The sequence below is a fragment of the Protomyctophum bolini genome, assembly GCF_963924005.1.
Source record: "Protomyctophum bolini genome assembly, chromosome: 15".
Classification (NCBI taxonomy): domain Eukaryota; kingdom Metazoa; phylum Chordata; class Actinopteri; order Myctophiformes; family Myctophidae; genus Protomyctophum; species Protomyctophum bolini.
The window spans coordinates 15,183,183-15,197,532 of NC_137876.1; the positions used below are offsets into that span (position 1 = coordinate 15,183,183).

Genomic DNA, 14,350 nt, shown 5'->3' on the forward strand with positions numbered 1-14,350 from the left:
CAAAAACGATGGGTTATAGCCCATGTTTTTTGAAATTTTGAAAAAAATAGTTATCCTCGTTTCTCATCATTTTGGACCATGGGCTATAGCCCATATTGTACGGCATACTATAGCGCGCCGTTTTTCATCATTTTTGAGGATTTGAAAAAAATGAAAAAATGGAAAAAAAAATCTGCAATTTCCGCAATTACCATTTCATCAATTTACGCAATTTCCGCAATTCCGCAATTTGACATAAACATTGGGTTATAGCCCATGTTTTTTGAAATTTTGAAAAAAAAAGTTAGCCTCGTTTCTCATCATTTTGGACCATGGGCTATAGCCCATATCGTACGGCATACTATAGCGCGCCGTTTTTCATCATTTTTGAGGATTTGAAAAAAATTACGAAATTACAAAAACGATGGGTTATAGCCCATGTTTTTTGAAATTTTGGAAAAAAAAGTTAGCCTCGTTTCACATCATTTTGGACCGTGGGCTATAGCCCATATCGTACGGCATACTATAGCGCGCCGTTTTTCATCATTTTTGAAGATTTAAAAAAAATGACGAAATGACAAAAACGATGGGTTATAGCCCATGTTTTTTGAAATTTTGAAAAAAATAGTTATCCTCGTTTCTCATCATTTTGGACCATGGGCTATAGCCCATATTGTACGGCATACTATAGCGCGCCGTTTTTCATCATTTTTGAGGATTTGAAAAAAAAGAAAAAATGAAAAAAAAAATCTGCAATTTCCGCAATTACCATTTCATCAATTTACGCAATTTCCGCAATTCCGCAATTTGACAAAAACAATGGGTTATAGCCCATGTTTTTTGAAATTTTGAAAAAAAAAGTTAGCCTCGTTTCTCATCATTTTGGACCATGGGCTATAGCCCATATCGTACGGCATACTATAGCGCGCCGTTTTTCATCATTTTTGAGGATTTTAAAAAAATGACAAAATGACAAAAACGATGGGTTATAGCCCATGTTTTTTGAAATTTTGAAAAAATAAGTTAGCCTCGTTTCTCATCATTTTGGACCATGGGCTATAGCCCATATCGTATGGCATACTATAGCGCGCCGTTTTTCATCATTTTTGAGGATTTGAAAAAAATGAAAAAATGAAACGAAAAAATCTGCCATTTCCGCAATTACCATTTCATCAATTTACGCAATTTCCATTTCCGCAATTTCCATTTCCGCAATTTACGCAATTTCCATTTCCGCAATTTCCATTTCTGCAATTTCCGCAATTTCTATTTCCGCAATTTCCGCAATTTCCGCAATTCCAGCAATTAACATTTCCGCAATTTCCGCAATTACCATTTCCGCAATTTCCATTTCCGCAATTTCCATTTCCGCAATTTCCGCATTTCCGCAATTTCAGCTTCCGCAATTTCCGCAATTACCATTTCCACAATTCCGCAATTCCAGCAATTACCATTTCCGCAATTTCCGCAATTCCGCAATTACCATTTCCGCAATACCGCAATTTCCGCAATTACCATTTCCGCAAGTCTCTTCAAGCTCCGCCCCTCATGTCATATTCAGAATCATAATGGTAAAAGTCGTCACCATCATAGGTGAAAAAACTGTGCTCAAGACATCACTCACAAATGGAAAAAAAACAACCTTTATTTATAAAACAAAGATCCATAACAAAAGGGGCATTCACATTCATTGGTATGCTAGCATTAAAGGCATTGTATGTTAACCACTTTCAACCTGCCATCCTATTTTTGGGCATGTCATTACATCGACCAAAATGTTGCCACGTGTTGTGAGCTTGTAGATTTCCGCCATTTAATTTGTATGACGAAGTATAATAGGACTTTAAGTGGTTCAAGTGAAAACGCTCCTGGAAAGATAACTAATGTACTTGGTGGTTTGTCTAGCAGTACCCTCCATATTGTACAAAAATATACACCACCTGTACAAATCTGTACAATGTCAAGTAGGTAGAAGAGAATATAGAAATTGTTCAAAAAATGTACAGCATACTTAACAAAAGCTGGTATTTACAAGACGCATACAAACATAAAAAAAAGTCATTGGGCTTCAAACATTATTGCAGTTTAAAATTAAAGCATTTTATATTAAAAAAAAGAAAAAAATAACTGTACATCCCAATGCATACAATGTAAATATAATCCTTGTAGACAAAGATAATTCAATAGTCTACATATAAAAGAATGTGTGGGGGGGACAGTATTGAATCTCTTTTTCTTTTTTTTGTCGTTTTTCTTTTTTAACACAAGTGGACCAAATCTTTTCAATAGTTCAAGTCTTCACCCCGAAAATGTCTTTGCTAAGATATACAAAACAAACCAGTCAATAAATAAAATAAAATAAAACAATACAAATCATATACAAACAGCAAAGAATCTTTTCTTAAGAGGCAAACAGTGTATTTTAGTGCACAAAAATACAGCAAAAAAAAGGCAGAGCTGCGTTTTAAAATCTCCTTCCTGTTCATTCTGTACAGGAAGCGCACAGTCAGCTCCTAGGGCAGCTCCTAACCGCTTGCCACCTCATTTCCTTTCCTTTCACACCATCCTTAAATCGTAAAAAAAAAAAAAAATACAAAATAAAAAAAATATCGGGGCCACTAATGACAAACTCCCCAGGTGACATTCTTTTCAGTTGAAAGGAAAACGATCAAAACATAATCTGGTGCTCGGTGCAAAGTGAACATATAATCCTAATAATAATAGCTGACAATGCGCTACGGGTTATGAGCTTGTTGATCGGCTATTTTCTGAACATAAATTGAGCATGAAGGTAGAGCCACCAGGTGGGGAACACAGAGGAACATAGACAGTATGCATCAGTGCTTTGCAGATTCATTGCAGTCTTTATCGTTGGGACAGCGTCGTCTCACCTCTCTTATTGCGTTGGGGGGGTACTTGTGGCTGTGAGCCTGTCTGCATCCATCGGATCTGACGTTTTTTTAACAACTCACACCAACAACGAGCGACTTATGAGACGAGGCACAACACTCATGAGAGCGTACAAGGAGAAACCGCGGGGTAACCCCTTTCCTCGGACGCAGCAGGGGCCCGGTCAGCCCTTTTGTGTTTGAGTCACGTGGTGCTTTGTTTTCTTTCTCCCGTCACCTCCGTCCTAGGAGGACGAGGAGGAGGAAGATGAGGAGGAGGAGGAAGAGGGCTTGTTGTTGTTGTTGTTGTTATTTGGGGTGTTGTTGACGTTGTCGTAGAAACAGTCCTCGTTGACCACCGAGGTCAGACTGTGGACACTGAACTCCCTCTCCAGCAGGGCGTTGAGGTCCGACGAGGTGGCCGGGGTCACGTCCGTCTGGCTGTCCAGCGAGCGGCTGTGCCTGAGTGCCCCCTGGTCTCTCCGTCTGAAACTACCACCACCGCTGCCGACGCTGCCTTTCCTGGTGACGGCGCCGCCGTGGCTCTGCTGCGTCCGCCTGTGCCGGCTCTCCGGCGTGTCCACCTCGGCGCCCTCGGGTTGGACGCGGGGAGCCACCGCGAGCCCCATCGACGCCGCCGTAGCCGCGCCGCCCTCCTCCCCCTCGGACAGTCGCATCTGAAGGAACTGTGCCTCCACCGAGCCGTCGCCCACATCGCCTCCCACTCCGGTCTCTCTGGCGTCGCCGTCGGCGAACTCGTAGTCGTCCTCGTCGCTCGCCACGCCGTCGGACTCCTTGGCGGAGGAGGAGGAGCAGCGAGGTTTGGAGGAGGAGGAGTCGTGGCCGGGGGGGAGGTGGTGTTGGTGCAGGAGGTGGTGCTGGGGGTCCGACAGGTGGCTGGGGGTCCCGCTGCTCAGGCTGCATTCGTCCGAGTCGAGCCCCAGTTTGAGGGTCCCGGGCTGGGCGGCCGGCAGGTCCAGGAGGGGCTGCTTGCAGAGCCAGGCGGCCCTGGTGGAACCTGGCGGGGGGGAATGGGAGATTGTTATCTCGGTATCGTCGCTCCATATGGAAACCTTGCATCTCTTTGTACTAAATTGATGTCCTACACTTTGTCGTACGAGCCTGTCGCACAAAGTGGCAAACACGTTGCTGATCTACGAGCTCACAACGTGTCGCATGATCACAAAACGTGATCGGTACATCGGAATTATTTAACCGAGGGGAAATTGAGCCTAAAAGTTATCCTCGTTTCTCATCATTTTGGACCGTGGGCTATAGCCCATATCGTACGGCATACTATAGCGCGCCGTTTTTCATCATTTTTGAAGACTTGAAAAAAATGACGAAATGACAAAAACGATGGGTTATAGCCCATGTTTTTTGAAATTTTGAAAAAAAAAAGTTATCCTCGTTTCTCATCATTTTGGACCATGGGCTATAGCCCATATCGTACGGCATACTATAGCGCGCCGTTTTTCATCATTTTTGAGGATTTGAAAAAAATGACGAAATTACAAAAACGATGGGTTATAGCCCATGTTTTTTGAAATTTTGAAAAAAAAAGTTAGCCTCGTTTCTCATCATTTTGGACCGTGGGCTATAGCCCATATCGTACGGCATACTATAGCGCGCCGTTTTTCATCATTTTTGAGGATTTGAAAAAAATGACGAAATTACAAAAACGATGGGTTATAGCCCATGTTTTTTGAAATTTTGAAAAAAAAAGTTAGCCTCGTTTCTCATCATTTTGGACCGTGGGCTATAGCCCATATCGTACGGCATACTATAGCGCGCCGTTTTTCATCATTTTTGAAGATTTGAAAAAAATGACGAAATGACAAAAACGATGGGTTTAGGTGGCTAAATTGATGTCCTACACTTTGTCGTACGAGCCTGTCGCACAAAGTGGCAAACACGTTGCTGATCTACGAGCTCACAACGTGTCGCATGATCACAAAACGTGATCGGTACATCGGAATTATTTAACCGAGGGGAAATTGAGCCTAAAAGTTATCCTCGTTTCTCATCATTTTGGACCGTGGGCTATAGCCCATATCGTACGGCATACTATAGCGCGCCGTTTTTCATCATTTTTTAAGACTTGAAAAAAATGACGAAATGACAAAAACGATGGGTTATATATAGCCCATGTTTTTTGAAATTTTGAAAAAAAAAGTTATCCTCGTTTCTCATCATTTTGGACCATGGGCTATAGCCCATATCGTACGGCATACTATAGTGCGCCGTTTTTCATCATTTTTGAGGATTTGAAAAAAATGACGAAATTACAAAAACGATGGGTTATAGCCCATGTTTTTTGAAATTTTGAAAAAAAAAGTTAGCCTCGTTTCTCATCATTTTGGACCGTGGGCTATAGCCCATATCGTACGGCATACTATAGTGCGCCGTTTTTCATCATTTTTGAAGATTTGAAAAAAATGACAAAATGACAAAAACGATGGGTTTGGGTGGCTAAATTGATGTCCTACACTTTGTCGTACGAGCCTGTCGCACAAAGTGGCAAACACGTTGCTGATCTACGAGCTCACAACGTGTCGCATGATCACAAAACGTGATCGGTACATCGGAATTATTTAACCGAGGGGAAATTGAGCCTAAAAGTTATCCTCGTTTCTCATCATTTTGGACCGTGGGCTATAGCCCATATCGTACGGCATACTATAGCGCGCCGTTTTTCATCATTTTTGAGGATTTAAAAAAAATGACGAAATTACAAAAACGATGGGTTATAGCCCATGTTTTTTGAAATTTTGAAAAAAAAAGTTAGCCTCGTTTCTCATCATTTTGGACCATGGGCTATAGCCCATATCGTACGGCATACTATAGCGCGCCGTTTTTCATCATTTTTGAGGATTTAAAAAAAATGACGAAATTACAAAAACGATGGGTTATAGCCCATGTTTTTTGAAATTTTGAAAAAAAAAGTTAGCCTCGTTTCTCATCATTTTGGACCGTGGGCTATAGCCCATATCGTACGGCATACTATAGCGCGCCGTTTTTCATCATTTTTGAAGATTTGAAAAAAATTACGAAATGACAAAAACGATGGGTTTGGGTGGCTAAATTGATGTCCTACACTTTGTCGTACGAGCCTGTCGCACAAAGTGGCAAACACGTTGCTGATCTACGATATAACCGAGGGGAAATTGAGCCTAAAAGGCAAACAGAAATACAAATTGTAACGTTCCAATGATCAATGCAAAAAACACAATTAAATCGTTAATCACAATTATCTGTGTGACAATTAATTGTCAACCTAAATTTGTAATTGTGACAGCCCTAGTATTGGATATACAAGGTTTCTGGCCGGTCGTTACGATATGCTCCTCTAGCACGTTATCTCCAAGAACCCGAAATGCTCTGCCAGATATGATGGTGTACATGCAGGCTTACATTTACACACTTTATGCAATGTTTGCAAAGCCATAAATCCTCTTATAGAAGGCCAAATGCGTGGCGGTTTGGGTAAAAAGCAGATATACAGTACAAGCACTTCTTGAGCGCTATGAGCATGTAGATCTGCAATCTTTGATTTGATTTGGATGATTTGATTTGTGAACATTTGCTGGTTGAAAACCACTGCACTATACAATGCCAGGTCAATAATGACATCTAAATGACATTGTTTTGCCTTTGCACACGCCTGTAAGGTCGTCCAGGCTAGGGCAGGTGCTAATGGGCCTCAGCCAGGTCTCAGTGGGTTTAAAGCAGAGACTCACCTATCTTGGCGGAGGCGGGCATGGTGTGGCGGAGGGGGGTCAGCCGCTCCCTGCAGCCCCCTCCCATGTTCCTCCTCACGTTCTCCCTCAGGACGGAGCGGAGCACCTTGATGACGCTGACCTTGGACTCCACCATGCTGCAAGGACACACACACACACACACACACACACACACACACACACACACACGACTGAGACATTTTGTATGGCCGAGTCCTAATGTGTGCGACTTGTGGAACATTGGAACAAATACTGCTGTACTTAAAAGATTAGATAAATGTATTGAATGTTTCCTAAAACGAGTAGTTGACTCCCCCAAAAATATATATACTTAAGTTATTTTCTATTCAAAAAAAGTACACACCCCGTGAAGCTTTGAATTCATGGAGAGGTTTTTGTCACATTCCTGAGCTCCTGAGGCATAATGTGATGACCAGGTCATCGGTCAATAGGAGAGTCAGCAAATTATCGCAGTTTTAAATTAGTATTGACTATTATTAGTAGCTTACTTAATGCAGCATCTATTTTTTGAGGGGCGCTAGCCCCTCCTATATGCAGCTATTAGTGTAGATTTTCGTCTTACACAAACATTAAATGACAATGAATGGAGAATTTACGTAATATGGGTCGTACAAATAGACATGTTACGTCATGACGACGTCGACGATAAGAGCGCCCCTCACTTCACACAGGTGTGATTTTTTAAATTATTTTGCTAGGAATATGAATATACATGGCCACCTCGGGCACCACCTGTTCTGTAACCTTGAACAAGGACATTTAATATTACATAAACCTTGCATAATGTATTCATTCACGAAGCTGATCAACACTTATTTATGTGTTGACAGCAACGGAGTCATTGTTGTTTTCCATCGTCTCTGTTGGGTGGGAAACCTCACATGTCCAAAACTGTAACTTTTCAAGATTCAAACTCAAAAGATATACAAGCTCAGTTGTGGAACTTGTGGATCTGCTACTTTTGATGATGCAGTGTGATCAAGCAGGGTGCTAATTTACAGGGGGGAAAAAACCCACAAGATAAGAGGTTTCTATCTAACTCTAACCTCTTATCTTAACTTTTTAACACCCCGTGTGTGTGTGCATAAGGAAGAGCAGAGAGGTAGATATGTTGTGTCTGACCTGCTACTCTAGTGTTGATTTTGACAGCAAATTTTTATTTTGTTTCCATTTAGTTTTAGCCGATCTACAAGCTCACAACGCAACAAAGCATAAAACGACCTGTCTTTTAGTTCTACTGGATCTCTTCCCCACTAGTCTCTCCCCAACATTTTAGTCCAGTTTTTATTTGTTGACAAAATCCCCAATAGATTTAGTCTTAGTCATCGTAGCTTATTTAGTTTATTTTTGTCGGCGAAAAACGTTAAGTCAGTTGAACAGTATTCTATCGTAGTTTTAGTCGACGCAATTAATCAACGCTACCTGCTGCACAGCTGGAAGACTGTCTCGGGTCTGCCCTCCACTTCAGACTTGGTGTGAACCAGCTCCCAGACGCTGCTGCTCTCTGTGCCTGCACCCCCACAACACGACAAGGGACAATATATGGATGATGGATTCAAAGGAGAGAGAGAGAGGGGGGGGGGGGGGGTGTTGACGCCGAGAGGGCTGTGTGGGTTTATGAGCTCCTGCTTTAGTATGTGTGTGTGTGTGTGTGTGTGTGTATGTGTGTGGGAGAGAGAGAGAACAAAAGACCCAGAATGTATTATGTGAGTGATGTCATGGTGTGTGCGTGCGTATGCGTGTGTGTGTGTGTGTGTGTGTGTGTGTGTGCTCGTGTGTGTGTGTATATATATATATATATAGGGATAATAAATGCCACGCAGTGGTTCCTCTCACCTGCAGCGTTTCCCAATCGGACCTGCAGCGCCGAGAGGGGGATGAGCCAGCGGAACTTGAACGGGTCCAGCTCTCCTCCTCCTCCTCCGTGGGAGAGAGCCGAGCGAGGATTATTCTGTATGACACACACACACACACACACACACACACACACACACACACACACACACACACACACACACACACACACACACACACACACACACACACACACACACACACACACACACACACACACACACACACACACACACACACACACACACACACAAAGCAAAACCTTTCATGAATTAATAACAAAATCCAAAGATTATTTTCAGTAATATCATGAAGAAATCATCAACACATATTTAAGAAGTAATGAAAATATTTTCACTAGTTTGGGTCCCGGGCAAAACATCTAATCTCTCTTTTGGGTCACAGAATAAAAGGTTTGGGAACTGCGGCTATGGGGTACCGATGATACAATGGTTGATGTTTAGACCGTTTGAATGTTTAGACAGTTTGAATGTTTAGACCGATGTACTTGGTTTACCTACCGTGTGATCCTAGATTACTATCGCTATGCAGCTGATGTATTACCTTGTAATACATTGCTGTAAATCGCTCTGGATTAAGAGTGTCTGCTAAATGCCTAAATTGTATGGAACTACAACTCACCTTCTTCTTGAGTTTGTTGCTCTCCCTGTAGACCAGGATGACTGCCTTCTTGAACACTGATGATGACAGAGAACACAGCGACCGCGTCAACACACCCACTCAGGCAATGCTTCGCTAGACTAGAACTCACCTATGCTTCTTATGGCATAGGCAGCTCCCGGCAGGATCCGCCGGGAGAAACTAGGCGCAGCTGCGCGACATGAGACTAATTAATTAAAGCGACAGAGAGAGAAAGAGAAGGTGCAGACGATCAGAAATCAGCAGAGTGATCAACGTTTGTGCTACTGTATGCCAAATTGTGGACTCGACCCCAGACTTTTTTTCTCCCTAGAAATAAAAACGACACAACTGGCTTTAAATCCAGGATTTATTTGAGCCTCCCCCCACCCTGACCAAAAAGTGGAATTGTAGGCATTACATTTAGTTTGACTCAGTTCCACAGATACAAATTGTGAAAATAGCCCAACGTCTAGCGGGTTGTAAGCTTGTCGGCCAGTGACCTATCTCTGGCTTACAACCTGCAGGGGCCCATTCTTCAGCGGCTCCGTGCGCGTGCACGAGCGAAGCCATGATGATTATGATTAAATAGCATTTAATGTGTCAAACTAGGGTTTATCCATGATTCTGAATCCATTCCAAGCATTAGTTTTGCACGAAAAATATTCCTTAGGCTAAAAACGGCCATAGCCTCTTGCCCACATTTGTGATGATGGCTATGGCTGTTTTTAGCCCAAGGAGTGTTTTCCGTGCAAAACTAATGCTTGGAATGGATTCAGAATCATGAATAACCCCTAGTTTGACATGTGACATGCTACTTAAAGCATAATTAAAATTTGTGTGTGGCGGGTTAAAACGAATCCGTGCTGCAGGTTAAAAATCACCCATAGCTTCCTGTGAGGTTAGGGTTTGGGGAGGGTGTCTGAATCATAGGGCTCCATTTTCGTCACCGCTAAACCCCTTATCCCTAAACTTCTTTTTAGCGGTGATGAAAATGGAGCATGGTGTGTCTGACTGTGGGTATGTACAGCAGCAGTGTGAAGAGGAACACAGAGATGTGTGGGGATGGTCAAACTGGCACAATAACAAGCAAAGTGGGAGGGGAAAGAGGGGTACAAAAGATAATTGGCTACTCTAAATTTAGAAAGAAAGTAAAAAGAGAGAATGGCCTGCTGGTCCGCCTGGTTGCCATAGCATCACTACGGCGTGATGCTTTTCAAACGACAACCCATAGGCGCTTTAGGAAGAAAATTAGAAAGGGGGGGGGGGGGATGACAGGAACTCAAACCGCCTGCAGGCGGACTTTTAAGTCCCCAGCTGGGCTGCGGCTACACACTTGTCTCAGTGCCACCCCAGAACCAATCCTGATTAGCAACCCAATATTTGTTGGCTGCTGATTACATTTTAATAAGACATCTGCAGGTGACACTGAAGCTCATTTAAACCGTGTCAAATGTGGTGGTCTGTGTCCAAAGGCTTTGAGGGGAACACTGTCACATGTGGGAATTTGATGCGAGTGCCAGTGGGAGACTGTTGGCTGCCAGGAGCCCTTAAGCTCTGGCAGAGGGGGGGGGGGGGGGGGGGGGGTTACGGACGGGACTCATTTTCCCAGAATGCAACGCGGCAGCCCAGTGGTGGTGACAGACAGACAGTATGTGGACTCACCAAACACAGTCAACTCTGGATCTTTTCTCATGCGGCCCAGAGACGGATGGGGGTTGAGCCAGACCACGGAGGAATGCATGAGAAACTCTCCCATAGAGATCTCTGTGACCTGACACGGAATATAAATAGACGAGTTAAGTCACTCAGCCTTCAAGTCAAGTCACATTTATATATATATACATCTAGCACATTTCATACAACAAGTGACTCAATGTGCTGCAAAAATGACGACATATGTTTGTAAATCAGCTATTTTGTTTGTCAGTAATTTCTTTGTATATTTAAGTTATTTGTCATATCTGATGTGTGCAGATTTTGATCATGAAGCCTCAATTCAATCGCAAGAAATCAAATCGTAATTATTAGTATGGCAATTAATCGTCAACTTAACTTTTTTGAAACATCATTCACAGCCTTAACCATAACAAAAGTGTCTAACCTGAGCCAGATGCAAGTATCCCATACAATACAATACATCTCATTTATAAAGCACATTTAAAACGAAGAAAATGAACTACTAAAATACAAAAGGGCAAAAAAACAACAAAACATAATAACAGGGCAACATGAAGACATATTGCAGTTGAAACAGCTACTCTTAATCAGCATGTTGGAACACCAGGGAGTACAAGTGAGTTTTCAGACGGGATATAAACACAGGCAAGGTTTGAGAAGCTCTGCCCCATCCCCCCGGGATTTCAGCTTTGAGTTAGGGATCTTAAGTGACCGGTCAGTCGACCTCAGGAGGGCCCTTGTAGATTATTTTGGAGGTACAAGTTCCGATATGTACAATGGTACCAATGCCAACCCATTTAAAGACTTAAAAATCACGCCCGTGTGAAGTGAGGGGCGCGAAGTCTAACGCAGGGGTTCCCAAACTTTTTTGGACCAGGTACCCCTTTTGGGGTAGATATTTTTCCAGGTACCCCCTCATCCTCGCAACACGGATAACAAATAAATGTATACGTCTAAATGTAGATGTTTAAATGTAGACGTCTAAATGTAGACGTCTAAATGTATACAGACGTCTAAATGTATACAGACGTCTAAATGTAGACGTCTAAATGTAGACGTCTAAATGTGTACGTCTAAATGCAGACGCTAAATGTGTACGTCTAAATGTAGACGTCTACATGTGTACGTCTTCTCTTATGGGGGTCCCTGGCATATCTTTTCAAATGGGGGTCCACGGGCTAAGTAGTGTCAATTTGGTGGTCCTTGACATGAAAAAGTTTGGGAACCACTGCTTTAAACACTTTAGCACTTTATGAACATGAACAAAATAGATGGGTCCCCCCTGGAACTCCCCCAGGTACCCCTGGGGGTCCCCGGATCCCACTTTGTGAACCACTGGGTTATAGCCCATGTTTTTTGAAATTTTGAAAAAAAAAGTTATCCTCGTTTCTCATCATTTTGGACCATGGGCTATAGCCCATATTGTACGGCATACTATAGCGAGCCGTTTTTCATCATTTTTGATGATTTGACAAAAATGAAAAAAACGATGGGTTATAGCCCATGTTTTTTGAAATTTTGAAAAAAAAAGTTATCCTCGTTTCTCATCATGTTGGACCATGGGCTATAGCCCATATCGTACGGCATACTATAGCGCGCCGTTTTTCATCATTTTTGATGATTTGAAAAAAATGACAAAATGAAAAAAACGATGGGTTATACTCTAACGCATGTTGATTAGGTGATAACATTAAATTCTCTTTATTGTTAATGGCATTTAATGTTTGTGTTAGGGGCAAGATGACGTAAATGTTCCCTTCATTGTCAATGGCGTTTTTAAAACGAACTAAAGACAAACATTAAACCTGTATATACAGTAGGAGGGGCTAGCGCCCCTCAAAGCACAAGAAATTATGTCATAATGTGTCAGGTGAAACCGTTGTCCCCCTTTTTGTCTTTGTTTTCCCCCCAAAATTATTATTATTATTATTATTTCATTATAATGTTTATGTTTCTGTGTCGCAACGTCGTGGCCGTTGCGGTGCATGCCACTTTGTGTTTACACACTTTAGTCTTCAATTTTCGGGTTTACACAAACGCTCAAAGTTGGACATTGGAGGGGCTAGCACCCCTCAAAAACCAACATTAAAATCTTAAACTAGATCCTGTAACGCACACAGGGAGCCTGTGTAGGGAGGCGAGAATCAGGGAGATGTGACCATACTTCCGTGTCCCTGTTAAGAGGCGAGCGGCCAGCGTTTTGGTAATAATCATCGACCCATGCCTGATCAATAGATTGTGTGAAGAGTGTGTGAATTATGCAACAACCATATACATACAAGTGATGATACAGTCATCACTGCATGTGTTATGTGTAAAGTAAAGCTCTTTGTGACATACATATTCATCATCCCTCTCCACCTCGTCTTTTTTTAAAAATCATACACAGACCACATTCAGGCTCAGGGACTTTGAATATCAATGGAGCAGAGAGAGCCCCGCCTGCTAAACTAAATATTCCATCAATTCAACATTTAAATACATATTGGTTCCCTGGGGGGCATTGCAGTAGAAAGTGTAAACAGGATAATGAGTCAGGCTGCTTTGACTTTGAGGTGCTGATATACACCACGAGAAGCAACCTCTTTGGTTTGAAGCAGGTTTCACACACACAGTGCCAAATATCATCAGATACAGAAAATACAGTTTAAAACACAACTGTCTGTCTGTCTGTTTTGTCATCTGAAATGTTTTTAGTCTAGTTTTTAATTGACACTAGATATTATAAGATTTTAGTCAACTAAAACTACAGTTGATTGACGGCAACATGTGTGTCTTCATGGCTCTGTTCACGCCGATGTAAACAACTCCACGAGCGTTTGTTCCCGCTAACCGAAGACCCCCCTTGAAAACGAGGTTATTTATTTAATTCTGTGTCATTATTACCTCTTTTTCGTGGCCGGTCTGCTCAGCAACCAGCTGGTCGAACACCGTCCCGTATTCCTCGTAGATCTTCTGCATGTCGTTTATATGGCTGGCCACCTTCTCCATAGCCCTCTGGGCCTCTGTAGAACACACACACACACACACACAAACACGGCTTAACACATGACACATTCTCCATGGCCCTCTGTAGCACATGCTCTCTCTCTCCTACAAAGATCAACCCACCAGTGAGGTGGTAGAGTGAGTGTGTGTGTGTGTGTGTGTGTGTGTGTGTGTGTGTGTGTGTGTGTGTGTGTGTGTGTGTGTGTGTGTGTGTGCGTGTGTACCAGTGAGGTGGTAGAGCGTGTGTGTGTGTGTGTGTGTGTGTGTGTGTGTGTGTGTGTGTGTGTGTGTGTGTGCGTGTGTACCAGTGAGGTGGTAGAGCGTGTGTGTGTGTGTGTGTGTGTGTGTGTGTGTGTGTGTGTGTGTGTGTGTGTGTGTGTGCGCGTGTGTACCAGTGAGGTGGTAGAGCGTGTGTGTGTGTGTGTGTGTGTGTGTGCGCGTGTGTACCAGTGAGGTGGTAGAGCGCGTGTGTGTGTGTGTGTGTGTGTGTGTGTGTGTGTGTGTGTGTGTGTGTGTGTGTGTGTGTGTGTGTGTGTGTGTGTGTGTGTGTGTGTGTGTACC

The 14,350-nt window shown here is 42.8% G+C and overlaps 1 protein-coding gene across 7 annotated transcripts in view; it reads right to left on the minus strand.

The window, feature by feature from the left end:
- Positions 1–1,606: 1,606 nt before the first annotated feature.
- The window catches only part of tiam2a (TIAM Rac1 associated GEF 2a), a 153,891-nt gene continuing 141,147 nt past the window's right edge, over positions 1,607–14,350 (minus strand). For all 7 annotated transcript variants that reach the window (XM_080784848.1, XM_080784849.1, XM_080784844.1 and 4 more), the window contains 7 exons: positions 13,688–13,806; positions 10,787–10,895; positions 9,125–9,180; positions 8,465–8,579; positions 8,051–8,138; positions 6,608–6,744; positions 1,607–3,885 (listed from right to left, as the gene is read on the minus strand). In XM_080784848.1, the coding sequence (XP_080640974.1) occupies positions 3,113–3,885; positions 6,608–6,744; positions 8,051–8,138; positions 8,465–8,579; positions 9,125–9,180; positions 10,787–10,895; positions 13,688–13,806 (1,397 nt within the window). In that variant the 3' untranslated portion in view covers positions 1,607–3,112. The remainder of the gene's footprint in view (positions 3,886–6,607; positions 6,745–8,050; positions 8,139–8,464; positions 8,580–9,124; positions 9,181–10,786; positions 10,896–13,687; positions 13,807–14,350) is intronic.